Source organism: Oncorhynchus mykiss, chromosome 8 (assembly GCF_013265735.2).
Source record: "Oncorhynchus mykiss isolate Arlee chromosome 8, USDA_OmykA_1.1, whole genome shotgun sequence".
In the NCBI taxonomy this organism is placed as follows: domain Eukaryota; kingdom Metazoa; phylum Chordata; class Actinopteri; order Salmoniformes; family Salmonidae; genus Oncorhynchus; species Oncorhynchus mykiss.
The window spans coordinates 73,811,725-73,839,504 of NC_048572.1; the positions used below are offsets into that span (position 1 = coordinate 73,811,725).

The following is a 27,780-nucleotide window of genomic DNA, read 5'->3' on the forward strand; positions in this document are numbered from 1 at the left end:
GAAGTACATTCATCTTGGGGGGCACCTTGGACCCCAGCTTATCTCTCTAACACACGTGTGCGCCACATCCTAGTGTGTGTGTGTGTGTTTACTCCCTTTCTCCTTCCCTCCTTCCTTCTCACACAACCTCTCCAGCTGATCAATCCATTGTGTGTAATGGATATGTACTCTTACAGCCCCTCAGAGCCACTGTAATCCTGCCACAAGCCTCTCCTTAGAGCAGCTGCTGTTGTTGGGATGAATGGAGAGACTCACCTCTACTAAGTTTATAGCATTCGAGTCAGGATTAACGTCATAGTGCAGCCGGAGGACCAACAGGACAGTGAGTGTTGATCCACCTGATCTGAGTAGCATTTAGCTTTAAAAGAAGCCAGTGCTAACGTCGTGGGATATAGAATGATGGATGGTCAGTAGTATTCTAAAGGGGTTGGGTCAGATGAAAGCAACTGTCCCAGAGTAGGACTAGTACTGTGCTTCATAATAATCATTACGCTTCACAGTAGAAGTGTTTTGTGTTATTGCTGTAGAATAGTTCTATAATTCAGTAGGTACTGTAAGGTTTTTGGTGCAGTCAGTGCATGAAGAGACAGGTGGGGTGGACGGGACTCTGCATCCTACTAAACATGGACAGCAGGAAGGCTGGAAATCAATTATCATGTCCTGTGTTTACCTGGCCCCACTGAGAGGCCGGCCAGAATAGCTCCAACAGCCAGCTGGGTAGAAGCCAAGTCCCTCAGCAGACAGGGCTCTACTTAGAGAGGATCTCTTGGCTAATAGTAGAGGGGAGTCAAACTCCCAATACACACACACACAGGCTACCAAAGTGAGCACACACACACAGGACCAGAGAATTGAATCCTATTATTATAGTATATTAAAGGCCCAATGCAGCTGTTTTTATCTCAATATTAAATCATTTCTGGGTAACAGTTAAGTACCTTACTGTAATAGTATTCCATTAAAATGGTCAAAATACTATTTCTCAAGCAAGAATTTTGCCATAACTGTCTGGGAGTGGTCTGATTGAGGGGCCTAATTGGCAGAACCTAATGGGAGAGACATGTAACCTGAACTAGCTGCTATTGTCAGAGAGGTTTGGAAGTCACTTTGTTATTGGTCTATAACTTAACCACCTGGTGATGTCACCAAGCAAGCCAAAACTCCATCCATGCAAAACCTGCTGATTTTAAAGGTCCTGTTTAGATTGTATTTTCAACCATCAGTAAATAACACTGATCACATTTTGTCACACTTTTACAAAGTTAGGTTCATCAGCTGTTGTACAATATGATACAAAACTGTGCACTGGGACTTTAAGAAACTATAACCATTTAACTCTCAATCACCATGAAAATCAGGCACATTTCTGCGTTGTCTCTCTTCTGTATTTTATTAATCCCAGTGTTCTCTGCTTTGTAGTTTCTTCTTAACCTCTGCCATTTTATGACATCAAAGGTTTTGTAGTTCTGTAGGTTCCGAGGCACAGTCGGTAGGGAGGCTGTGGGACAGGGTGGAGTCATACCACCATGTGACCAGTGTTTTTCAAATCCCCATTACCTGGTAGGTTGGCATGGTGACCCCCTCCGCCCCCCGTGCCAGGTCCTGCGTCCTGCTCAATCTCGTCATCGGGGTCCATCTGCTCGCTCTTCTTCTTGACATAGCGTTCGTACAGTACCATGACCACGCCGATTGCCCACGCCGACACCGTTCCTGCCGCAAAGATAACGAAGCCGATGGCGAGGAAGAACAGGTAGTCCCAGGAACCCAGGCCCTGGTGGCACCGCGACCGCAGCTGCAGCCCCAGCTCACCCAGACGCTGCCCCTGCAGGTCAGGAGGACCACGGCACACCGTCTGGCCCTCATCTGGAAGAGAACACAACACAAGTGGGGGTTACCTACAGTACTCTCATAAGTCCTGACCGTATTACTAATGAGTGTGTTTGGTTTTTTTCTTTCCATGTTTTTCTTTCTGCTTGCATTTTGTATTTATATTTCGATGTGTCTATTTTCTGTCATTTCTGTAATTCAGGGCTCATCTGTAGAAGAGAACTTGGTCTCAGTATGACTCCCTGATAAAATAAAGGTTAAATAAAAATAAATAAAATGTCACACTAGTATTTGTATTGGGGATACAGTAGGAGCCTATCACTAGTTGGTGATACAGTAGGAGCCTATCACTAGTTGGTGATACAGTAGGAGCCTATCACTAGTTGGTGATACAGTAGGAGCCTATCACTAGTTGGTGATACAGTAGGAGCCTATCACTAGTTGGTGATACAGTAGGAGCCTATCACTAGTTGGTGATACAGTAGGAGCCTATCACTAGTTGGTGATACAGTAGGAGCCTATCACTAGTTGGTGATACAGTAGGAGCCTATCACAAGTTGGTGATACAGTAGGAGCCTATCACTAGTTGGTGATACAGTAGGATCCTATCACTAGTTGGTGATACAGTAGGAGCCTATCACTAGTTGGTGATACAGTAGGAGCCTATCACTAGTTGGTGATACAGTAGGAGCCTATCACTAGTTGGGGATACAGTAGGAGACTATCACTAGTTGGTGATACAGTAGGATACTATCACTAGTTGGTGATACAGTAGGAGACTATCACTAGTTGGTGATACAGTAGGATACTATCACTAGTTGGTGATACAGTAGGAGCCTATCACTAGTTGGGGATACAGTAGGAGCCTATCACTAGTTGGTGATACAGTAGGAGCCTATCACTAGTTGTAATGATTAGAGCTCCAGAGTTTTTCTTGACCATGTCACCTGACAAGTAAAAACTCGATGTCCTAGTTAAATTAGTGAAGACCGTTTTGGTCACACTTTATTTGGATAGTCCAATATTGATGATATATAGATAGCTTATCAACAGATGGTCATACTATCAATAAACAACTGCTTGCTACGGTTAGGGTTAAGTTTAGGGCACAGGAGCACGGGCTCGTGGTAATGGCTGGAGCGGAATTAGTTCAATAGTATCGAATACATCAAACACATGGTTTTTATATGTGTGATGCCATTCCATTTGCTCTGTTCCAGCCATTATTATGAGCCATCCTCCCCTCAGCAGCCTCCTGTGGTTGGTAGATAGTTTAAATGTTGCTCACAGTTATTGAACATCTACTTGGGACAATTCAAAAAGTGTTACCATCCTAGTAGACATTACAATTAGTACTGAGCCCATACTGTATTACCAACATAAGAACAACTTACTGCTACTATTATTATCAATTCCCCAACCAACAACTTCAACATTACTATTGAGCATTACTTTGTTTTTCTATATAAAGCTGATGTGGCAAATATTCTTAATCGGATGCATTTGCGTTAGTCGGTAATCTACATACACATAATAATGATGGAAATGTTATTTGAAGTGTTGAAGTGCGTAGGTAAGCAACCCAGGGAAGGTGATATCAATATTATATTTCATCAAATAGGGAGTTGTGGCCTGTTGAATAATTCAAACACATTACATGATATCGTTTTACATAACCTTCATGAGAGCTAGATAACACACACTACCTCCTGAAATATCTTTCAATTTCGAGCAAAAAATCAAAATAAAATACCATGTAAGAAAACAACACATGCTAAATACTTCTGTTTCCCTTTTCAGAAAGTAACAGAATAGGAGCTGCTGTGTTGTTGATATTACATTACACCAAATCCGAAGCTTTTGAATAATTCAAGCACATTTCAAACCCTACTGGATTTCACTGGGTAATTCTGTCTTTTGTGCCTGACTCGTACAGTAATCAGATAGAAGGGATTTTCTTCTGCTAGGCTGCATGCCTCCAGCAGGCTCCTGCATCATGACTAAGACCCTCACTCACTCAGAAATCATGAATGTCAATAGACAAGGGGATTTTTGTTTTGATTGTCAGAACCAGGAACTCCTGTGCTGTAGCATCAAAGACCAGACAGCTTACTCCTACTCTGCTGCAGAAGAGGAATAGACTACTATAAATGGGTTTTGGGGAGACAGTATTATACAGTATTATGGTATAATCAAAGATACTAAAGACTCAAAGATGATCATACTGTGTGTATGGCTGCCTGGATATCATCCAGAAGCCTTGGTTTGTTAGGGGTCATATTCTGAAGAAGAAAAATGCCTGAAATGTGATTGCAATAACCAGAGTGTTGGAGAATGTCAACGGATATTAATTTGTTTTTGTTTTCGCAGCTTTTTGTGTTTGGGGATCAGCTCAAAAGGCTTTTACTGTTTCTGCCTGGCTGACTGGCTGTGCTCTGCTCTGTATTCTGTGTTTCATGCCAGCAGACTTTGTTCACGCACTATTTACACTGGCATATTTTTCACCACAGAATTGGCTGGTTTTGTTCATATATTGTGCATGGATGGACTTATTGAGGACATACTTTAGTATACATTTGAAGTCAGAAGTTTACATACACCTTAGCCAAATACATTTAAACTCAGTTTTTCACAATTCCTGACATTTAATCTTAGTAAAAATTCCCTGTCTTAAGTCAGTTAAGATCACCACTTTATTTTAAGAATGTGAAATGTCAGAATAATAGTAGAGAGAATTATTTATTTCAGCTTTTATTTCTTTCATCACATTCCCAGTGGGTCAGAAGTTCACATACACTCAATTACTATTTGGTAGCATTGCCTTTAAATTGCATAACTATTGTTTAACTTGGGTCAAACGTTTCGGGTAGCCTTCCACAAGCTTCCCACAATAAGTTGGGTGAATTTTGGCCCATTCCTCCTGACAGAGCTGGTGTAACTGAGTCAGGTTTTGTAGGCACCCTTGCTCGTACACGCCTTTTCAGTTCTGCCCACTAATTTCCTACAGGATTGAGGTCAGGGCTTTGTGATGGCCACTCCAATACCTTGATTTTGTTGTCCTTAAGCCATTTGCCACAATGTTGGAAGTATGCTTGGGGTCATGGTCCATTTGGAAGAACCATTTGCGGCCAAGCTTTAACTTCCTGACTAATTTCTTGAGATGTTGTTTCAATAAATCCACATACTTTTCCATCCTCATGATGCCAACTATTTTGTGAAGTGCACCAGTCCCTCTTGCAGCAAAGCAACCCCACAACATGTTGCTGCCACCCCCTTGCCTCACGGTTGGGATGGTTTTCTTCTGCTTGCAAGCCTCCCCCTTTTACCTCCAAACATAACGATGGTCATTATGGCCAAAAAGTTATATTTTTGTTTCTTCAGACCAGAGGACATTTCTCCAAAAAGTAGAATCTTTGTCACCATGAGCAGTTGCAAACCATAGTCTGGCTTTTTTATGGCGGTTTTGGAGCAGTGGCTTCTTCCTTGCTGAGCGGCCTTTCAGGTAATGTCGATATAGGACTCGTTTTACTGTGGATATAGATACTTTTGTACCTGTTTCCTCCAGCATCTTCACAAGGTCCTTTGCTGTTGTTCTGAGATTTATTTGCGCTTTTCGCACCAAAGTAGGTTCATCTCTAGGAGACAGAACACGTCTCCTTTCTGAGCGGTATGACGGCTTCGTGGTCCCATGGTGTTTATACATGCGTACTGTTGTTTGTACAGATGAACGTGGTACCTTCAGGCGTTTGGCAATTGCTCCCAAGGATGAACCAGACTTGTGGAGGTCTAATATTTTTTTTCTACGTCTTGGCTGATTTCTTTCGATTTTCCCATGATGTCAAGCAAAAAGGCACTGAGTTTGAAGTTCGGCCTTGAAATACATCCACAGCTACTCGACAAATTGACTCAAATTATGTCAATTAGCCTATCAGAAGCTTCTAAAGCCATGACATAATTTTCTGGAATTTTCCAAGCTGCTTAAAGTTATAGTCAACTTAGTGTAAACTTCTGACCCACTGGAATTGTGATAAGGTGAAATAATCTGTCTGTAAACAATTGTTGGAAAAATGACTTGTGTCATGCACAAAGTAGATGTCCTAACTGACTTGCCAAAACTATAGTTTGTTAACAAGAAATTTGTGGAGTGGTTGAAAAACGAGTTTCAATGACTCCAACCTGTCACGTTCTGACCATAGTTCTTGTGTGTTTTCCTTGTTTTAGTGTTGGTCAGGGCGTGAGCTGGGTGGGCATTCTATGTTGTGTGTCTAGTTTGTCTATTTCTATGTTTGGCCTGATATGGTTCTCAATCAGAGGCAGGTGTTGGTCATTGTCTCTGATTGGGAACCATATTTAGGTAGCCTGTTTTGTGTTGGGATTTGTGGGTGATTGTTCCTGTCTTTGTGTTTGTTGCACCAGATAGGCTCAGTCATTTTGTTTTTTTTCTTTTCACTTGTTTTGGAAGAGAAGAGAACGAGCGCCATTCTCCTTGCGGAGATGGTGCTAAATACATCAACACGGTCGGTCCCTGGGATTGGGCTGGCTAACACGATTAGGTTTGCTTGGAAGGAAAAGGAGATGGAGCCTTTAGGACGGGAATCTTTTGGAAGGATAATATTGATGGGGATTCTAAAGCTGACGGTGAAGGACGTGTTTTGTTTCCAAGGCAACTCGTTGGAGGGAGCATACGACGTGGCACTATATACAGAGGCAAAACACGATGATATCCTGAGAAGGGCAAGAGCAGTGGGAGGTGAGAGGCCGATGTGCCACTACGAAATAACAAGCCTGGCGAAGAATAATTTTAGGGTTGTAACTGTCAACATTTACAACCCTTACGTTAAGGACGAAGAGGTGAGGGCTTTTCTGGGGAGATATATGGATAACGTCTCCTCAGCAAGGCACCTCAAAGACTCCCTTGGGTTTTGGAATGGGAGGAGAGGTTTCCAGGCCCTCCTCAGAGAGGACCCAAAGGGACATGGTGGCTACCTCCATCCTCCTGCTATGTTCTCCCTAGGGGCTGACAGGGGGACGTTGTTTTATGCACGTCAGCCCCCATTTTGCAGACGCTGTATGGCCTACGGTCACATATTCGCCTCATGCAGTACAAGAAAATGCAGATTTTGTGCATCTGAGGATCATGAGGCGAGGGATTGTGACAAGCCTAAGACGTGCCATGGGTGTGGCTCGTCAGCACACCTGTGGCGGGGGTGCCCGGCCCGTCAGCGGTCATATGCGTCTGCGGCTGGGGGGGGAGCAGGGGCGGGGGATGGGGGAAGAAGAGGAGGGGAAGGAAGCACGCCTCATGATCAGAGTACAGGTCCAGAGGGGAAGGCCACAAAGAAGGAGGAGGAGCAAGAAGCGGCGGAAGGAAGAGAGAAGGAAACGGAAGGCACGGGAGTAGGAGAACCAGGAAAAGCGGCGGAAGACGGCAACCGAGTGGAGGAGCATGAGAGAGAAGAAAGCGATGGAGGAGTGGTGGAGAAGGAGACGGTGGAAGAGCAAGTGGACTGGGGGGAATGTGCCCTGGTGGAAGAGATGAGGGGTATGGTGGAGGAGCTGGCGGGGGGGGGGGGTTGGTATCTCTCCACTGCCGTCATCACCAAAGAAGAGAATGAAGAGGAGGGAGCGATTGGCCGACAGTGAGAGGGAGGGGATGGCCAAGAGAGTGATGGGGGTGGGAGAAACCTCTGGGTTGCTGCTGGTTTCCACAGGCTCTCAATATCTGTTGGGTGGGGACACACCTAACAGGACTCAGGACTGGGTACAGGAGGAGGTGGGGAGTTTTTTGTTTGGGGACTCAGCCTCCCCAAATTTTTTCCAATCCAGCTGCAGCACTGGGGAGGGGGAGGATTGTGGGGGTAGACCCAGGGTGCAGGGCACCCCGGAGCCAAACACTATTCCTGCATCCTGGGTTGGTGAGATGGAGGAAGAGGGGGGGATGTTGGGAATACAGATGGTGTCATCACCGGTAGATATGGAGCAGGGGAGCATCGGGTGAGTCTCCTGTTTTTGTTTTTTTCTGTCTGGGTTTAGAATTTGAGTGTATTACATGTTTTTATTTTATTCTTTCATGGGGTCTGATTTTACTTTTGTTAGTTTAAATGTAAGGGGTTTAAGGGATTGTGTTAAGAGGAGGGCGGTTTTTAGTTATTTGGAGGGTGTGGGGTTTGATTTTTGTTTTTTACAGGAGGTTCACCTGAGGGATGGAGGGGATGTTAATAGGTTTAAGAGGGAGTGGGACAAGGGGGAGTCGGTTTGGGGTGTTGGGGGGGTGCACTCATCGGGGGTAGGGATTTTGTGTGGGCACAGGGAGGTTAAAGTGGAGGATTCTTTTGTGGTAATGCAGGGGAGGGTTATAGGGGTGGATGTCACGATAAGGGATTGTAATTTTAGATTAGTGGTGGTGTATGGACCACAGGTGGTGGCAGACAGGAGGGAGATGGTGGACTGTCTGACGCCCCTGTGTGTCACAAATAGGAAATTAGTGATAGGGGGGGATTTTAATACAGATTTAGGAAGAGGGGGGGATAGCAGTGCAGGCGCCATTGCCAGGCTAATGGCTTGCCATGGTCTGGTAGATGGTCTGCACACTACTCCGAAAATGGACGGTCCTACATGGCGCAACTCCAGGGGGGTTGAGCGGAGGCTCGACTATATTTTTGTACCCAGGTCTTTGGGTAAGTTGTCTGGGCGGCTGTTGCCTGTTTCCTTTTCGGATCACGACGGGGTGCTCCTGCAGGTGGGGTCGCCAGTCTGCCTCTTTGGTAGGGGGTACTGGAAGCTAGATCGGGATGTGCTGGAGGAGCAGGCTTTTGTTGACGGGTTTTATGGTTTCTTTTGGAGGCTTGAGGGTCTCCGGTCCATGTGCGAGGGGGTGTTAGAGTGGTGGGATTTAGTTAAGGTGAGGATTAGGGCTTTTATAATAGGATATTGCAAGAGGAAAAAAAGGGAGGAGAGGAGGGAGGTGGATCGTATCCAAAGGTTAATTGAACTTGAGTACGAGGCAGGCAACCTCGGCGGGTCGTTTGACTGGGAGAGATCCGCAACCCTAAAGGCGCAGCTCAGGGAGTTGCAGGAGCGGAAGGCTCGAGCTTTCCTGGAGCGTGCGCATAGTGGCTTTCTAGAACACAATGAGACTTGTTCTGCTATGTTCTTTAAGTCGGTTAGGGCCAGACAGAGTAGGAAGGTAATGCATGGCGTTAGGGAAGAAAATGGTAGTATAGTTAGAGAACCAGAGGATATGGTCAGGGTGACAACTGATCATTTCCAAGGTTTATTTAAGGAAAGGGAAATAGATGTAGAGCAGGGAAATGTGTTTTTAGAACACTTGTCCAGGCGGTTGCCGGAGGACATTAGAGAAGTGATGGAGGCCCAGATCTCACTAGAAGAGGTTGAGAGCGCTCTTAGGAGGATGGGAAAAGGGAAGGTGCCTGGGATAGATGGGCTGCCGGCTGAGTTTTATCTCAAGTTTTGGGGTATACTTGGACCAGTGGTCCTCGAAGTCTTGAAGGCCATCCTTGAGACGGGGGTCCCGGGGGGATCAATGGCTGTTGGTGTGCTGTCACTTTTATATAAGAAGGGGGAAGTAACAGACCTTGGCAACTGGCGGCCGTTGACCATGCTGTGTGTAGATTACAAGCTACTTGCAAAGGTTTTAGCAGACCGGTTGCGCACAGCCCTTCCCTACGTCGTCCATGAGGATCAGACGTGCGGGGTAGAGGGCCGCTCTATTAGATGGAACCTACAGTTAATCAGGGACTCCATCGCTTGGGTTGAAGATGGAGGACTGCCTTTAATGGTAGCAGCGCTAGATCAGGCGAAAGCCTTTGATCGCGTGAATAGATAATTTTTATTCAGAGTGTTAGGTCGATTAGGATTTGGGGAGAAGTTCATAGGATGGATTCGTACATTATATGTCGGAGCGGGGTGCCGAGTTAGTGTAAATAGTCACTTGGGTGACGTTTTTGACCTCTCGTCTGGGGTCAGGCAGGGGTGCCCACTCTCGGCTCTCCTCTTCGTTCTGTACATGGAGCCTCTGGGGGCTGCCATTAGGGCAGACACAGGGGTGGAAGGCTTGTTGATCCCTGGAAGTGGTGGGCTGCGTGTTAAGATGACGCAGTACGCCGACGACACTTCCTTGCTGCTGTGCAAGGACTCGTGCCTGACAAGGTCCCTTGCCATCTTTGGGGATTTCACCCGAGCGTCGGGAGCAGTTCTGAACCATGCAAAGTCTTCCGTCAAGTTTTTCGGAAGATGGCGCGGTAGAACGGATGTGCCCGGGGGGTTATCTCTCTGTGAGGGGGCCCTGAGGATTCTCGGGGTCCATTTTGAGACCTCCGGCTCAGCGACGCTAAACTGGAACATGCGTATCGCAGTGGTACAGAGGAAGCTAGCAATGTGGAAGGCTAGGTATTTGTCTTTTATGGGCAAAGTCCTGGTTCTAAAGGTGGATGTGTTGCCGTCTCTTTTGTATTTGGCGTACATCTACCCATTGCCGGCTAGTCTGAGGAGGCCTCTAGTGAGGCTTGTGTTTCAGTTCATGTGGAGTGGCAGGTGCGAGTGGGTCGCCAGGGCACGCATGCTTTGTCCCATCGGGGAGGGAGGTAGGGGGGTACCACATTTCCCCCTCAAGCTGGACGCAATTTTTGTTTCTTTCTTGTTAACGGAGCTTGCTCATCCAGTGATACACCCGTCCGGTTACCTCCTGCGGGTGTTCTTCTCGTATCAGGCGAGAAGCGTAATGGTGTGGTCTAACACGGGTCCTCGGGCGGAACAGCTGCCGTGGCACTTTGGTCATGCGGCCAAGTGGCTGCGTGAGCACCCTGAGGTTGAAGTTGCCCGAGTAGGTTTAGATCACAGGCACCTGTACGAGGAGGTCAGAAAGGCAGGGAGTCCGGCGCCTGTAGTGGGCATCTCGGAAGTGGTCTGGGAGGGAGTGCAGGCGCGGGGTCTGGACAACAGGCTCAAGGACCTGAATTGGTTGAGCCTCCATAAGTGCTTGCCGGTACGTTCCATCATGTACCGGTATAGTTTGGTGCAATCCCCCACCTGTCCAAGATCTTCTTGTGGCAGGGAGGAGACTGTGCGCCATGTCTTTTGGGACTGTGCCTTTGCCGGAGTAGTATGGGCTAGGGCACGGGTGTTGTTAGGTTTGGTAAGGGGGGATTTTGTATTGACGTGGGCCAGGTTAGAGAGAGGTGTAGGGAGAGCGAGAGGGACGGATAGGGACAGGTTTCTGCTCTGGCTTCTCATGAGTCTCTTTAAACGGGGGCTGTGGGAAGCCAGGCAGAACATGGTGAAGACAGGGAGAGATTGGGGGGTGGAAGGGATAGTGAGGAGGGTGGAAGGAGATTTGAGGGGGAGGATGAAGAGGGAGGAGAGGAAGTGGGGGCAGCATGCTGCCCGGGAGAGGTGGAAGGGGGGTTTAGGGCTGGGTGTCATTTAGATTTGTAAGGGGATAGATTAGGGACGGGGAGATAGGGAAAGGTAGTTTGTAGGATGACGGGGAGGGAAGATGCTCCCCTGAGGTTTTGTTTGGGGTTTTTGTTTTGTTTAAATTAAAATACCACTATTTGAGTTTGTATGGAAATTATGAGTTGTAAAGAATGAATGGTATTGATGATAATAAATTATTTTTATAAAAAAAAAATTAAAAAAAATAGGACTGTTTTGGGTTTTTGCCACGTTTATTGTTTTGTAGTGTGTTCATGTTGAGTTTCTGTCATTAAATAACCATGGACACTTACCACGCTGCGCTTTGGTCCTCTCCTTCCCAGGAAGAAAGCCGTTACACAACCTAAGTGTATGTAAACTTCCGACTTCAACTGTATATTGTGTATGTGAACACCCCTTGATATGAGTGGATTTGGCTATTTCTGCCACACCTGTTGCTGAAATGTGTATAAAATCGAGCACACAGCCACACAATCGCCATAGACAAACATTGGCAATAGTATGGCCTTACTGAAGAGCTCAGTGACTTTCAACGTGGCATCATTATAGGATGCCACCTTTCCAACAAGTCAGTTTGTTAAATTTCGGCCCTGTTAGAGCTGCCCCGGTCAACTGTAAGCTCTGGTATTGTGAAGTGGAAACATCTAGGAGCAACAACGCCTCAGCTGCGAAGTGGTAGGCCACACAAGCTTACCGAACGGGACCGCCGAGTACTGAAGTGTGCAGTGCGTAAAAATCGTCTGTCCTCGGATGCATCACTCCCTACTGAGTTCCAAACTGCTTCCGGAAGCAACATCCGCACAAGAACTGTTCGGCGGAAGCTTATTGAAATGGTTTACCATGGCCGAGCAGCCGCACACAAGCCTAAGATCACCATGCGCAATGACAAGCATTGGCTGGAGTTGTGTAAAGCTCACTGCCATTAGACTCTAGAGTAGTGGAATCGCGTTCTCTGGAGTGATGAATCACGCTTCACCATCTGACAGTCTGACGGATGAATCTGGTTTTGGCGGATGCCAGGAGAACGCTACCTGCCCCAATGCAGAGTGCCAACTGTAAAGTTTGGTGAAGGAGGAATAGTGGTCTGTGGCTGTTTTTTATGGTTTGGGCTATGCCCCTTAGTTCCAATGAAGGGAAATCTTAACATTAAGGTATACAATGATATTCTAGATGATTCTATGCTTCCAACTTTGTGGCAACAGTTTGGGGAAGTCCCTTTCCTGTTTCAGTATGACAATGCACAAAGTGAGGTCCATACAGAAATGTTTGTTCTTGAGATTGGTGTGGAAGAGCTTGACTGGCCTGCACAGAGCCCTGACCTTTGGGATGAATTGGAATGCCGACTGCGAGCCAGGCCTAATCGCCCAACATCAGTGGCCGACCTCACTAATGCTCTTGTTGCTGAATGGAAGCAAGTCCCCACAGCAATTTTCCAACATCTAGTGGAAAGCCTTCCCAGAAGAGTGGAGGCTTTTATAGCAGCAAACTGGGGGACCAACTACATACAGTGCCTTGCGAAAGTATTCGGCCCCCTTGAACTTTGTGACCTTTTGCCACATTTCAGGCTTCAAACATAAAGATATAAAACTGTATTTTTTTGTGAAGAATCAACAACAAGTGGGACACAATCATGAAGTGGAACGACATTTATTGGATATTTCAAACTTTTTTAACAAATCAAAAACTGAAAAATTGGGCGTGCAAAATTATTCAGCCCCCTTAAGTTAATACTTTGTAGCGCCACCTTTTGCTGCGATTACAGCTGTAAGTCGCTTGGGGTATGTCTCTATCAGTTTTGCACATCGAGAGACTGACATTTTTTCCCATTCCTCCTTGCAAAACAGCTCGAGCTCAGTGAGGTTGGATGGAGAGCATTTGTGAACAGCAGTTTTCAGTTCTTTCCACAGATTCTCGATTGGATTCAGGTCTGGACTTTGACTTGGCCATTCTAACACCTGGATATGTTTATTTTTGAACCATTCCATTGTAGATTTTGCTTTATGTTTTGGATCATTGTCTTGTTGGAAGACAAATCTCCGTCCCAGTCTCAGGTCTTTTGCAGACTCCATCAGGTTTTCTTCCAGAATGGTCCTGTATTTGGCTCCATCCATCTTCCCATCAATTTTAACCATCTTCCCTGTCCCTGCTGAAGAAAAGCAGGCCCAAACCATGATGCTGCCACCACCATGTTTGACAGTGGGGATGGTGTGTTCAGCTGTGTTGCTTTTACGCCAAACATAACGTTTTACATTGTTGCCAAAAAGTTCAATTTTGGTTTCATCTGACCAGAGCACCTTCTTCCACATGTTTGGTGTGTCTCCCAGGTGGCTTGTGGCAAACTTTAAACAACACTTTTTATGGATATCTTTAAGAAATGGCTTTCTTCTTGCCACTCTTCCATAAAGGCCAGATTTGTGCAATATACGACTGATTGTTGTCCTATGGACAGAGTCTCCCACCTCAGCTGTAGATCTCTGCAGTTCATCCAGAGTGATCATGGGCCTCTTGGCTGCATCTCTGATCAGTCTTCTCCTTGTATGAGCTGAAAGTTTAGAGGGACGGCCAGGTCTTGGTAGATTTGCAGTGGTCTGATACTCCTTCCATTTCAATATTATCGCTTGCACAGTGCTCCTTGGGATGTTTAAAGCTTGGGAAATCTTTTTGTATCCAAATCCGGCTTTAAACTTCTTCACAACAGTATCTCGGACCTGCCTGGTGTGTTCCTTGTTCTTCATGATGCTCTCTGCGCTTGACGGAACTCTGAGACTATCACAGTGCAGGTGCATTTATACGGAGACTTGATTACACACAGGTGGATTGTATTTATCATCATTAGTCATTTAGGTCAACATTGGATCATTCAGAGATCCTCACTGAACTTCTGGAGAGAGTTTGCTGCACTGAAAGTAAAGGGGCTGAATAATTTTGCACGCCCAATTTTTCAGTTTTTGATTTGTTAAAAAATTTTAAAATCTCCAATAAATGTTGTTCCACTTCATGATTGTGTCCCACTTGTTGTTGATTCTTCACAAAAAAATACAGTTTTATATCTTTATGTTTGAAGCCTGAAATGTGGCAAAAGGTCGCAAAGTTCAAGGGGGCCGAATACTTTCGCAAGGCACTGTATTAAGGCCCATGATTTTGGAATGAGGTGTTCGACGAACAGGTGTCCACATACACTAAAAGTATGTTGTACTAGTCTAATCTATTGAGATTTGAGTACAAATCTGACTGGAGCTGCAGAGGATTATATGGTGTACTGGAAGATACAGATCAAATAACAGTAAGGCAATGTTTAATAGTAGGAAGAGATATTTTTGATTAACATCAAATTAATTCTTAATTAGTGTTCCATTGTAGAAATTCACACACAGTATTCTCTTGATTTGTCTTAGCCTACATCACAGACGCAACTGACCCTGTGATCTCTGTCTGGTGATGTGAATAAAAGTCAATTTGTGCTTGATCTGAAAATGTGGTCGGAGGGTGTGGCGCAATTTCGGAACCTCCGGAGGCATGCAGAGGCCAAATTGAGCTCCGTACTGCATTGCTCTGCGCCTCCCAAATTTTGTAACAATGCGGAGGGCTCCGTAAATCAGAGGAGCAGAACTGAACCCAGTAAATAAGCATCACTAATGATAGAGTAAAGGTGCTACATGGTCAATCCTACATCTGCATCGGCAGCATTTACGGTGATACAGCCTCTGCAGAAGTCAGGGCATTAATGCTCTCCACGGAGCAGCGCAGAGCTATTATGAAGGAAGTTGTCAAGGAAGTGAGTTTGGGTTTATATAGGACCTCTCGCCCCCACCTACCGTCAACAAATTATGTCAATGCGGAGATTTACGGAGCCCTCCTCATTGTTACAAAATTTGGGAGGCGCACAGCAATGCAGTACTGAGCTCAATTTGTCCTCTGCATGCCTCCGGAGGATCCGCCATTGCGTCACACCCTCCATACGGTGCCTCCGACCACATTTTCAGATCAAGCACAAATGGACTTTTAGGAATGATGGATATAGGATAATGACAGAGATGGGCCTAGATCTTCTGTTGTCTCCAAAGACATCTGTCTTCAGATGCCCTGAGAGTTTGGAAACTAATTTAGCAGCACAGATGTGGGGAGTTTTCACGAAGGAGATAGACACCACAATACACTTCAATAGTTCTCTGATCTCGTCTCAGACCTCCTGACACCACTATAGTAGCACTCCTTTTAATAATACAACACACCACCCTCCTTCTCAGTGAACACTACTACTTCTACTTCTCTCCCTCTACTTGGCTAGAGCCCTCTCTCTCCCCAAGGCATGGAAGCTGCCGGCGCCTCCCCCTCAGGGCTCTTCTCCCCGTCCCATCCCCACACCACACTGTTTCTAGGATTTTTTTTGCAGACACTCTTATCCAGAGCGAATTTCAGGAGAAATTAGGGTTAAGTGCATTGCTCAAGGGCACATTGGCAGATGTATTTCACCTAATCAGCTCAGGGATTTGAACCAGCAACCTTTTGGTTACTAGCCCAACGCTCTAGGCTACCGGCCACCCTAAAATACCCTTTCCTTATGTAACTGCTAACTACAGGCAGTATGCTAGTCTTTAGGAGGTGAGACAGCAGTGGAGAATCTGTTAGTTCTTTCTGTGGGTTTTTCTTCCCTTCCTTCTATCAATGCATTATTTCTAAACTGCTGAGACGACAGACAGACAGTGCCTCTCAGAACAGGTAAGCTCCAGAGGAGCTCTTTGCGTAAAACACTGCGGTCTGGAATGTGTGTGTGTGTTCTCCCTTGCTGCAAGCGTTCGCTTGAAGGGACACTCCAAATTAAAGCAGACAAAGGCAATGAGCAGCATGGAAATAGGACAGCTCTTACAGGACTAGTTTAGGATTCTGCCTGAGCTGCAGGGGAGAGGATGATGAGCTGGTGTGCGTGTGTGTGCATGTGTGTGCGGGGAATGCCCATTAGTAGGTGTATCATGGTTTTAGTAAGACTGGCTCTTGCTCAGTGAGGTGCACTATAAATAGCTGCTCTTTTGTCTATAGACACATCCCAAAAATGCAGCAGAAGACTCCAAACTGAACAAATCCAAAATCAAATATTCGTTGTCTTAAAACCCCTTGACTTTTTCCAACATTTTTTTCCTCATCAATCTACACACAATACCGACTATGACTAAGCGAAAACAGATTTTTTTTTTTTACATTTCTGCACGTTTATAAAAAAATAAAAAACAAAAATAGGTTATTTACGTAAGTATTCAGACACTTTGCTATGAGACTTGAAATTAAGCTCAGGTGAATCCTGTTTCCATCCTGTTTCCATTGTTTCTACAATTTTATTGGAGTCCACCTGTTCTGCAGCATTGAAGTTCCCCAAGAACACAGTGGCCTCCATCATTCTTAAATGGAAGAAGTTTGTAACCACCAAGACTCTTCCTAGAGCTAGCTCCTTGGCCAAACTGAGCAATAAGGGAAGAAGGGCCTTGGTCAGGGAGGTGACCAAGAACCCGATGTTCACTCTGACAGAGCTCCAGAGTTCCTCTGTGGAGATGGGAGAAGCTTCCAGAAGGACAACCATCTCTGCAGCACTCCACCCATCAGGATTTATGGTAGAGTGGCCAGACAGAAACTACTCCTCAGTAAAAGGCATGACATCCCGCTTGGCATTTGCCAAAAGGCACTTAAAGGACTCAGACAATGAGAAATAAGATTCTCTGGTCTGATGAAACCAAGATTGAAATCTTTAGCCATAATGCCAAGCGTCATGTCTGGAGGAAATCTGGCACCATCCCTACGGTGAAGCATGGTGGTGGCAGCATCATGCTGTGGCAGAGACACAGGTGGATTAAGTCAGGATTAATGGAAAGATGAACAGAGAAACGTACAGAGGGATCCTTGATGAAAACCTGCTCCAGAGCGCCCAGGACAGACTGGGGTGAAGGTTCACCTTCCAACAGGACAATGACCCTAAGCACACAGCCAAGACAACGCAGGAGTGGAATCGGGACAAGTCTCTGAATGTCCTTGCGTGGCCTAGCCAGAGCCTGGACTTGAACCAGATCAAACATCTCTGGAGAGACCTGAAAGTAGCTGTGCAGCGACGCTCCCCATCCAACCTAACAGAGCTTGAGAGAAGAATTGGAGAAACTCCCCAAATACAGGTGTGCCAAGCTTGTAGTGTCATACCCAAGAAGACTCGAGGCTGTAATCGCTGCCACAGGTGCTTCAACGAAGTCCTGAGTAAAGGGTCTGAATACTTATGTAAATGTGATATTTCCGTTTTTTACATTTTTTGGGGCAAAAATGTCTACAAACCTGTTTTTGCTTTGTCATTATGGGTATTGTGTGTAGATTGATGAGAATAAAAGTATGCTATCCATTTTAGAATAAGGCTGTAATGTAACAAAATGTGGAAAATGTCGAGGGGTCTGTCAAGATATGAGAATGTAACAAAAAAATCAACCCTTATTCCAAACAGAATTTTGTTGCATTATGTAACCGGCTGGATTTGAACCAAGGTTTATTGCACACCACAAGACTGTTAGTCCACTGAGATAAAGCCTATCTAAAGGCCTAGGAAGCTAACCAAAATGTTTAGGTCTCAGGCAAGGTTACTGATCACCTGAGTGTGGTTCCCCGAGCCAACTTCATTACATAGGCATATAGTTTGTTGATTAAAGTGGAAGCGGTTGGTGGAGATGTGCAGGTGAACACGAGGAGATGCGATTCACTGGTGATTTGACATCTAGACACTGGGTTTTTTTGGATTAAGCCTTAATTGCATGAGTGAGTAAAGGAATAAGAGAAAGGCTCCTCAGTATGTGTCTCATTTCAGTCCTGAGTTAACAGATCATATTCAATTGCTGTTATGGTTATTGGCCTCCACTGCCACCTGTTAACTCAATTAGCTCGACGAACCGGTGCCCCTGCACATTGACTCTGTACCGGTACCCCTGCATATAGCCTCGCTATTGTTATTTTACTGCTGCTCTTTAATTATTTGTTACTTGTATTTTTATTATTTTTTTGTAGGTTTTCTCTTTCTTTTTTTAACTGCATTGTTGGTTAAGGGCTTGTAAATAAGCATTTGACTGTAAGGTGTATTCGGTGCATGTGACAAATAAACATTTATTTTATTTTGATTTTAAGACACCCTAGGCCCTGTGATGCAGGCAACTGCACATGAAATGTAGGAATATATACATTAACACGTTTAAGTTTTCATTAAGTTTATTCTACTGCTGCTGTCATAAACATGGTGGCATGTATTCCTGGATGCCAATAAAAAAACTACAAAAATACCAAATCATTTATCATTCCTCTCTCTGTGTGTCACAAATTTCCTTCATTTCGCAAGAGGCTGGATGTATCACACTGGAAAAAGCATCAGAGCGAAGGAGACAGCGCCGCTCTGTCTCAGTATGTGTAGCGTATCTATCTGATGCTGTCTGGTCAGAAAGAGTATGACATTGTTTCCGCACGTAGCATTGAATGCAATGGAAGCCAGCGAGGATTTGGCTTCCCTTGATAAAAAATGAATAAAATAATAGCCAATCAGTGTTGAGCTAAACTGAGTGAGCTCTGGCGCACCAAAAAAAGTGTCAAGGGAAGCCCGTTTGGATTTGACTTCAGACCAATCACATCACAGGCCAAATGTCATTATTGAAAAACGTTCATTGTTGCATCCAGTTCGGTGGTCCTCAGGGGCTAGCTAGCTAGATAGATATATAAAATAGTCCCTTTCCTAAATTAATCATGGATGTAGATGGGGATTTGGACTTGTGGTTTTACTTAATTCTCCGTACTGGCCAATGATTATAAAGACGATTCTGATCCAACCATAAAATAATACATTGTGTCCCTGGCCTGAGAGCATAGAAGATCAACATGTTGCTAGATGTAGTATGCTAATGTTAACTATCTGGCCTGGCTTATCGTTGCCCATGAATATGACAACAAAAACTAAAAGCATGTAATGTATGACAGTCATAGACCATTTAGGCAACATGAAAGAGGAATGGCATTGGCGTTTCTTTACAAGTAGGGTGAGTCAACATGTGTGTTCTACTTGCACGCACACACACACACACAAATCAGTACCATGGACAGCCACATCATATTTAGCTAACGTTGATTCAACTAAATCGTTTTTGGTATCTTTTAGTTGTCACTGTATTAGACTAAGCAGAGGTGATTATATGATGTTGAAGTTGGGATGGTGCTGGAATAGTCGAAGCAGCCCCTGTTTTCTTTGCGACTTGCGGTAACTTTCAGTGGTTCTAAATCAATAGTTGTTTAATAGTCCAAAAATGTCGGAAACATTACTTGGCTTGACCGTGCTGTAGGTCATGTACTGTTTGTTGCATGCAATATGTTTTGTGGACTTGTTCTCTGGTTTTGTAATGAAACAAATGTAAAGGTGTGGTTGAATTTATTCTGCCACTGTGTCTTCTTATCGTCTCAGCTTTAAGCATATATATCACGGTGTCAAGGCATATGAACTAATAGTTTATAGAGCAAACAACGCAATTATCACAACACAGGTTGTAATATGGCTTTTTTTCCTGGATTGACATCCCCTGTGATTTTACCCACGCACCACTACTGCATAAACAATATTCATATCAGTCTTTCCACATATTCTATTTGAAATCTCATTCCTAAACGTCTTAATTGTGTTAGTGTAGTAGATCTCATTCATGAACTCATAAATGAAACATGTAGTTGACCTATGTTATATGAAGTGCATGTGGTTGGGAAAGTGAAATGCTTTCAGTGAGCATTTCAGGAGCGTGTGAACATGGAAACATTCATTGATAGAGGCCTGGGAAGTGCAGATTGTATATCAATGTGTATGATGTTGGTATGATTAGTACAGCATTTCACAGAATATAATCACAGTACAGTAGTAGCTATGTCTTATGGGCCAGCACATCTAACACAACCCTCACACAAATGAGAAAGGAGGTAAGACAAAACAACCAAACTTACACAAACCATATAGAAAGAGGGAATTATCTGGATTTATATTTATATCTGAAGGTGCAGCTAGTTTTACCTTGAAACTTGAATGCCTCGATGTGAACCCAGAGACAGAGGTCCTCGTTATCGCAGTCGCAGCTCCAGAAATTCCCGCTGAGGCCGACCGAGCGCAGGGTGGGCAGCGCGATGAGAGAACTGATGTTGAGCACCGTCAGGTTGTTCCGGCTCACGTCCAGCACCTGCAGCGCCGAGTTCTTTGCGAAAGCGTCCGGGTGAATATTCGACAGGCCGGGGTTGTCCGTCATTCTCAGCATCACGAGGCTGGAAAGCGACCCGAACGTCCTGTCCTCTATCCGCGTTAAGGTGTTGAAGGACAAGTCCAGGTAAGCAAGCTTCCCCAGGTTCCCGAATGTGGACATAGAAATCTCCGTCAGGGAATTGTTGCTACAGTCCAAGTACACCAAGTCCGACAGGTAGTTGAGCTGCAACGGCGGCAGCTCCACGATGCGATTGTTGGAGATGATGAGCTGCCGAGTGGCCAGCGGCAGGTCAGTGGGGAAGGCGGTGAGGTGCTGCCCGGCGCACTGGACCACGAGCTGGTCATCGCATATGCATCGTGACGGGCATCCCGCTGTTAGAGCTGGGGATGGGGCCACCCCCATGACTAGGATCAGCAGAATGATGAGCCGCAAGGATTGCGCGCTGGGCTGCGGAGCAAGACGCATGACACTTGGTGAGGACTTCATGAATTACGTTTGGACAAACCACGCCACATTATTCATTAATAGCCTATGTCTTCTGCCAGTTAGGGCCTGTCAGTTAGCCAAACTAAATGCTATAAACTATTTCAAATTATTAAATTATAGTTACCTGATAATGAGGTTTGACGTTGGCCACTTGTCCTTGCAAGTTTGTGTAGTTCATTCCGAGAGTCACCTCACGTTTTGGTTTCCGTGCGTATCCATTATAGTGGAACTGATGGACTCCAGACTCCCAAGCTCCCTCTCAGTTCCAATTCTCTGTAATTGGATTTGGTCGATTAGAGTGTTTCTTCTAGTATCAATAATTTTTGTGTAACTGCCGCCATTTGAACTTAATATGCAGGAGAGTTCGTTCGCGCGTCGTAGCCTAGTGTTATAATATAGTATTTGGTCTCCTGCAAGTGTGGTGGTCTGACTGCCCTCTCTGAAACTGAGCCGCGAATGAGAATGTGGGCGGTATGGTGATCTCTCACTGCTCACGCGTTGGATCGAGTGTGTGAGGAGAGAGAGGACGGAGCTAAAGAAAGCCTAAACAACTGGAGTCAAGCAGTCACACAAGCTAGGAGAGGTTACCTAATTCTACAAATGCACACAAATCGTTCTGAAAATAGAATGCCCAGGGTATAGCCAATTGTGACACTATAATGGCCCAAAAGAACACTCTATCTCAATGTATTTATTTATAAATTAAATTACATAGTGCCTATTTAAAAATGGTAAGATGGTTATTACACTGTCATGAACTGTCATGTGTGTTATTTTAGTGTGTGTGTGTGTGTGTGTGTGGTTGTGTGTGTGTCTAGTGTCATATTCCAGCCAGATGCAGGGTCATAAACTTAGAGTGCCAGGCTGCTTGGGCATGGAGCCACATGCCACTATTTCAATATTATTGTTATATAACCTACAACATTGACATGGAAAGAGCCAGTTCACACAACTTTTCTCCCACAAGCCACATACACATGGATTTCCCATTGCATCTCTCAGAGAGATGTGTAGGTGTTGAAGTGCTGATTCAGATTTCAGCAGCATGGTGGGAGGACAGATGTGATGCTGGAGAGGGATTATAATAATAATTAATCATTCATTCAACATCTATAGCGCTTTTCATTACAAAAATAATCTCAAAGCATTTGACAGAGAAATGCCTGTCAACAACCGAAAGAGAGAGTGCCAGTCAGCAAGAGATAATAACGTCAGGGACAGTGCATGAAATCAAGCCTTCATCCACAATTATGTCCCTGCTTCAAAAAAGAACAAAGAAGCATAACCAATCTGAGAGCATTTATTCACACTTTTCATAATGGGATATTGTCATGATCCTTTCTCTGAGACCAAAGTCTCAAAGCTTCTGCCATTCAGAAAGTGTACTTACGGCTGCTGTTTACTAAAGATATAGTGCCATCTAGTGATGTAGTATTGTTAAAATATTGCAAAACAGGATTCTCTTCCCTATGACCGACACTTGGAATGTAAATTGAATGTTGGGCCTATCAATTGTTTACATTTGATATTGAGAAGAATTAGTATGACATAATGTGTCAGACTGAAACAAAAACCAAACGGATGAAAACAAATGTAACTGGAAAAAAATCACACCAGTGAAATTAACACTTATCTTAACACAAATTAACTAACAGAAGTTAATACTGAAATGGTCCTATGACTAAACCCGTCTGTCTAATCCAAGGCCACACTTTGGTGAAATTACCTTCGGTAGATAAGAGTCAGCATAATCACTCTATACAAGGGAAGTAAAACTGATTGATTACTTTCTATCAAAAAACTGTAGTGAACATAAGGGAACTTCCCTCACGCATGACATTGTCACAATGACTAGGCTGAACAGAGAACCAGAGCTCAAGGGGTTTGTGAGTCAGATATTGCCCCGTTTGAACTCACATAGGAAAATGAAGAGGTTGCACTCAAATAAACATACTTTAAATAGGCTTGTGAAAAACTAACTGTAAATAAAGTTATTCTATTAATTTCACTATTTTATTATATTACTCAATGTCATGCTAAAATTCAGAATTATTGGTAGTAGTCCTACGATCTGATACAGCCCAAATGAACTCTACCCCACTAGGGGGAGGCACCACGCCTCTTCTGTGTGTTTAAATAGGACTGACTCCCTTACGAGTTGACGACACAGGATTACTGACTGACAACAGACGGACCACTTTCAATTGCGAACATTATTCAGATCGTCATTAACAGGTAAATAACACTTATTTTACAAACGGTTTTCAACGTTACGTATTGTTGCTGGATAGCTTATAATGTTGCACTTCTAGTTCTCACGTTGGCCGTGTTCGAGAGGATCATACTCGCAATGTATTGATTGACTGATCTATACATTCTAATGAGTAGTAGTTATTCATGATGCAAGGTGATTTGTAGATCAGTCAGTCGGCAGTCGCCTGCAATCGTTTTGATGCTCTCAAACACGGCTTTTGTTTTGGGAGCTTTTAGTGTAGGGGTGTCAAACTCATTCCATGGAGGACCTATTCGTGTCTGCCGTTTTTTTTTCTTCTTTTCGATTAAGACCTAGATAACCAGGTGAGGAGAGTTCCTTACAATTCAGTTACCTTAATTCGTAAATCAGTTACAAGGGACGAGTGAAAGCCCGCAGACACTTGGCCCTCGGTGGAGTTAGGCATGTGTTTTAGCGCATCAAGTTCAACTGAATTACTCGCTTGAAAATGCGAAGATATGCACCTATTGCTATTGTTTATTTGTAACTTTTATGTGCACTGTACTACATGCATAGATGGTTGTTTTGTGTCACATTTTGAGAACTTTGCTGAGGGGAAGGGTTTTTGCAGTTTAGTATCCTAACAATAGGCTACAATAGACATAATAAGCACATTCCATATTAGCATAGAAGCCTATTTTCCAAGAACATAGAGTATATTCTGGTTTCAACGACTTGGCATTGATCTAATGTCATTTATTAATTTAGGGCCTACTAACTAATCCGTTTTACTTATTGGACTTTCAACCAGTATCTTATCTACAGTGAATGTGAAAGTGGGATTGACCAACTCACCTGTAGGCTATGTGTTTTTCTCTTGCAGCAGGAGATCAGTGCCAGAATGGTTGTGCTGTCTAAAGAATATGGGTATGTGGTTCTCACTGGTGTTGCCAGCATGGTCATGGTTGCCCACCTTGCTGTGAAAGTTGGCAAAGCTCGCAAGAAGTACAAGATCAATGTGAGTTGCCCGGGACCTGGCCCACTGTCTGTCAGCCAATGAATCATCTAAAGCTTAAACTAGGCTATAAAAACTCAAGATGGTTCCCCTGATTTTCTCTTCTCTGTTGGACAGTACCCTCAGATGTACAGCAATGATCCAGACTCTGGAAATATCTTCAACTGCATCCAGCGAGCCCATCAGAACACGTATGTACTATGTAGTATGAACATTTAGTATGTACTTCACAGAAGCAGCAGAGGAAACAACCAGATGTTTGTTATAAAAACCAAACATTTCTTGTAATATTAGGTTAAACATATTTTTTTTATAGCCTGGAGAGCTACCCTGTTTTCCTCTTCAGTCTGGCCATTGGTGGTCTGCATAGTCCTGTGAGTTCCACCATTTATTAATTTACTAAATATGTTAGATTTGCGTACCATGCGTCCCAGACTTTACAGTTAGTTAGTCAGAGTACTCCATAAAGACACTCATCTGGATTCCCCTTTATTAAGACTCTTTAAGAGTCTTTTGTTTAACAGGGAGCCATTTGTGTTACAGCGCCTAGTCAGTGGACTTGGAATGACATGGGTTATAAGCAGGGAGATCTATGCATACGGATACTCCACTGGAGGTAAGACAATTGATAAATATGCTTATAATACAATCATTTATTAAAACATTATGGCATCCTTTACTCAAGGGTTTTGTTCTATGTATTCCTTTCAGATCCTAAAAAAAGGATGCCGGGGTTATCCGGGAACATTGCTCTGCTGGGCATGATTCTGACCGTAGCCAACTTTGGCAGAACCCTGTTAGGCTGTGGTGACTGGGTGAGGCCTGGGATGAGACCAGGATGAGGTTCTCAGCTCCCTTTCCAGCTGCCATTCCTGCTACCATTCCTCAGTGAGAAGCACTGCAACCCCACCTGACCCCAGTCTATTAGTAGTTGTAGGATGTCCTTTGTGGGCATCCGTACTTGTGTATGATATGTACAGACAGAGTTCAGTAAACATTTGGAAAGAGATGACCACGACTGTTAGTTTATCATTCCATAACTACCACACCACGCCAACTCCTCCCAGACCCCCTCCTCAACACTGATAGGCCCAGATTAGCTGTTCATGGTGCTTCACCAGCTACTCTTTGTTAGAGTGTGGACTTTTTTATGCATAATGTTGCCAAAACTGTATTCCACAGGAGGTTGGTGGCACCTTCATTGGAGAGGACAGGCTCGTGTTAATGGCTGGAGCAGAATGATTTGGAATGGCATCAAACACAGTTTCCAGGTGTTTTATGCCATTCCATTATCTCCATACCTGCCATAATTAGGATCTGTCCTAACCGTAGCATCCTCCTGTGCTGTATTCTAAATGAAATTCTAATGTAGAAAATGACCATGGAAAATGGGCTTAAATAACATTTCTAGGTTCTATCATGGACTTGTGTTTTAATGTTTGTATCCATGGGCGTGAGGTGTGTGTGTGTGTGTGTGTGTGTGTATGGAGAATAAGGAGATGTTATTGCCTCAGAAGAACCAGAGTGAACCAAGAGGTTAATGTGTGTGGTTGTCCTCATTGATCTGCATAGTTGTCCTAAATTTACACCTTTTAGTCATTTAGCAGACGCTCTCATCCAGAACGACTTACAGTAGAAATTCGGGTTAAGTGCCTTGCTCAAGGGCATATTGACAGATTTTTCAACTAGTTGGCTCGGGGATTCAAACCAGCAACCTTTTGGTTATTGGCCCAACTTTTGTTACCGCTAAGCTACCTGCTGCCCCATCACCTCTAAGCCTACATGCAGGAACAATAAATGCCTTACTATTATCTTAACCATTAGGCAATGTTCTGTTCGTGGTTGGGTTAGGGCTGGGGACTGTACTACACAACAAAAATATAAACACAACATGTAAAGTGTTGGTCCCATGTTTCTTGAGCTGAAATAATAGACCCCAGAAATGTTCCATACACACAAAAAGCTAATTTCTCTGTTAGTGAGAATTTTCTCCTTTGCCAAGATAATCCATCACCTGACAGGTGTGGCATATCAAGAAGCTGATTAAACAGCATAATAATTTCACAGGTGCACCTTGTGCTGGGGACAATAAAAAGCCACTCTAAAATGTGCAGTTTTGTCACACAACACAATGCCACAGATGTCTCAAGTTTTGAGGGAGTGTGCAATTGGCATGCTTACTGCAGGAATGTCCACCAGAGTTGTTGCTAAAGAATTGAATGTCCATAAGCTGCCTCCAATGTCGTTTTAGAGAATTTGGCAGTATGTCCAACCAACCTCACAACCGCAGACCACGTGTATGGTGTCGTGTTGGCGAGCGGTTTACTGATGTCAACGTTTTAAACAGAGTGCCCCATGGTGGCGGTGGGGTTATGGTATGGGCAGGCACAAGCTACGGACAATGAACACTATTGCATTTTAGTGATAACCATTTGAATGCACAGGGATACCGTGATGAGATCCTGAGGCTCATTCTCGTGCCATTTAGCCGCCGCCATCACCTCATGTTTCAGCATGGTAATAAACAGGCTCATGTCGCAAGGATCTATATACAATTCCTGGAAACTGAAAATGTCCCAGTTCTTCCACAGCCTGCATACTCACCAGATATGTCAACCATTGAGTATAGTTGGAATGCTCTGGATTGACGTGTAAGACAGCGTGTTCCAGTTCTCGCCAATATCCAGCAACTTCGCACAGCCATTGAAGAGGGGTGGGACATTTGTTCCCAAGTATTCTCACACATAATAGAGAGACATATGTGATCTTATTCAAATGTAAGGAAGGTTTCAAATGAGTATATTTTAGTCAAGCATATGTGTTTAGGTTTCTTGTGGTCAATTAGCAGTCTACAAATGATTTGTAATTATGTCCCGGGCCCCCCGACCATCCACTCAAGAAAAAAATCAGCCCTCGGCTGAATCTAGCTGATGATCCCTGTTTTTTACTGTGACTAACAGATGCCAATCTGTATTACCAGTCATGTGAAATCCATAGATTAGGGCCTAATTAATTTATTTTAATTGACTGATTTCCTTATGAACTGTAAATCAGTAAAATCTTTTATTTATTTATCCGTTATTTTACCAGGTAAGTTGACTGAGAACACTTTCTCATTTGCAGCAACGACCTGGGGAATAGTTACAGGGGAGAGGAGGGGGATGAATGAGCCAATTGTAAACTGGGGATTATTAGGTGACTGTGATGGTTTGAGGGCCAGATTGGGAATTTAGCCAGGACATCGGGGTTAACACCCCTACTCTTACGATAAGTGCCATGGGATCTTTAATGACCTCAGAGAGTCAGGACACCCGTTTAATGTCCCATCCGAAAGACGGCACCCTACACAGGGCAGTGTCCTGGGGCATTGGGATATTTTTTTAGACCAGAGGAAAGAGTGCCTCCTACTGGCCCTCCAAAACCACTTCCAGCAGCATCTGTTCTCCCATTATTGCATTTATATTTTGTCCAGTATAATTAACAATACAATAGCTCTCTGAACTTGTGAATCACTTCCTGATTATGCTGTAGAGTCATAGGCACACAGCAAA

General features: G+C 44.3%; 2 protein-coding genes across 3 annotated transcripts; one reads left to right on the forward strand and one right to left on the reverse strand.

The window, feature by feature from the left end:
* Positions 1–154: 154 nt before the first annotated feature.
* Positions 155–21,564, reverse strand: LOC110530983 (leucine-rich repeat-containing protein 52). The gene is made up of 3 exons (XM_036986188.1): positions 21,127–21,564; positions 20,333–20,963; positions 155–1,863 (listed from the first exon to the last, which is right to left on the reverse strand). Exons 1-3 carry the CDS (start codon positions 21,178–21,180, stop codon positions 1,517–1,519), a joined length of 1,032 nt encoding a protein of 343 aa, XP_036842083.1. The 5' UTR covers positions 21,181–21,564; the 3' UTR covers positions 155–1,516.
* A 1,541-nt stretch (positions 21,565–23,105) lies between these two features.
* Positions 23,106–25,651, forward strand: LOC110530534 (microsomal glutathione S-transferase 3). 2 transcript variants are annotated; one of them, XM_021613696.2, is made up of 6 exons: positions 23,106–23,237; positions 24,098–24,232; positions 24,347–24,420; positions 24,546–24,603; positions 24,773–24,845; positions 24,941–25,651. In XM_021613696.2, the coding sequence occupies exons 2-6, from the start codon at positions 24,116–24,118 to the stop codon at positions 25,069–25,071; spliced, it is 453 nt and encodes a 150-aa protein (XP_021469371.1). In that variant the 5' UTR covers positions 23,106–23,237; positions 24,098–24,115; the 3' UTR covers positions 25,072–25,651. The 2 variants fall into 2 exon arrangements, with proteins under 2 accessions (XP_021469371.1, XP_036842084.1); XM_036986189.1 differs by having other exon boundaries at positions 23,168–23,237; positions 24,101–24,232.
* The last annotated feature ends 2,129 nt before the right edge of the window (positions 25,652–27,780 follow it).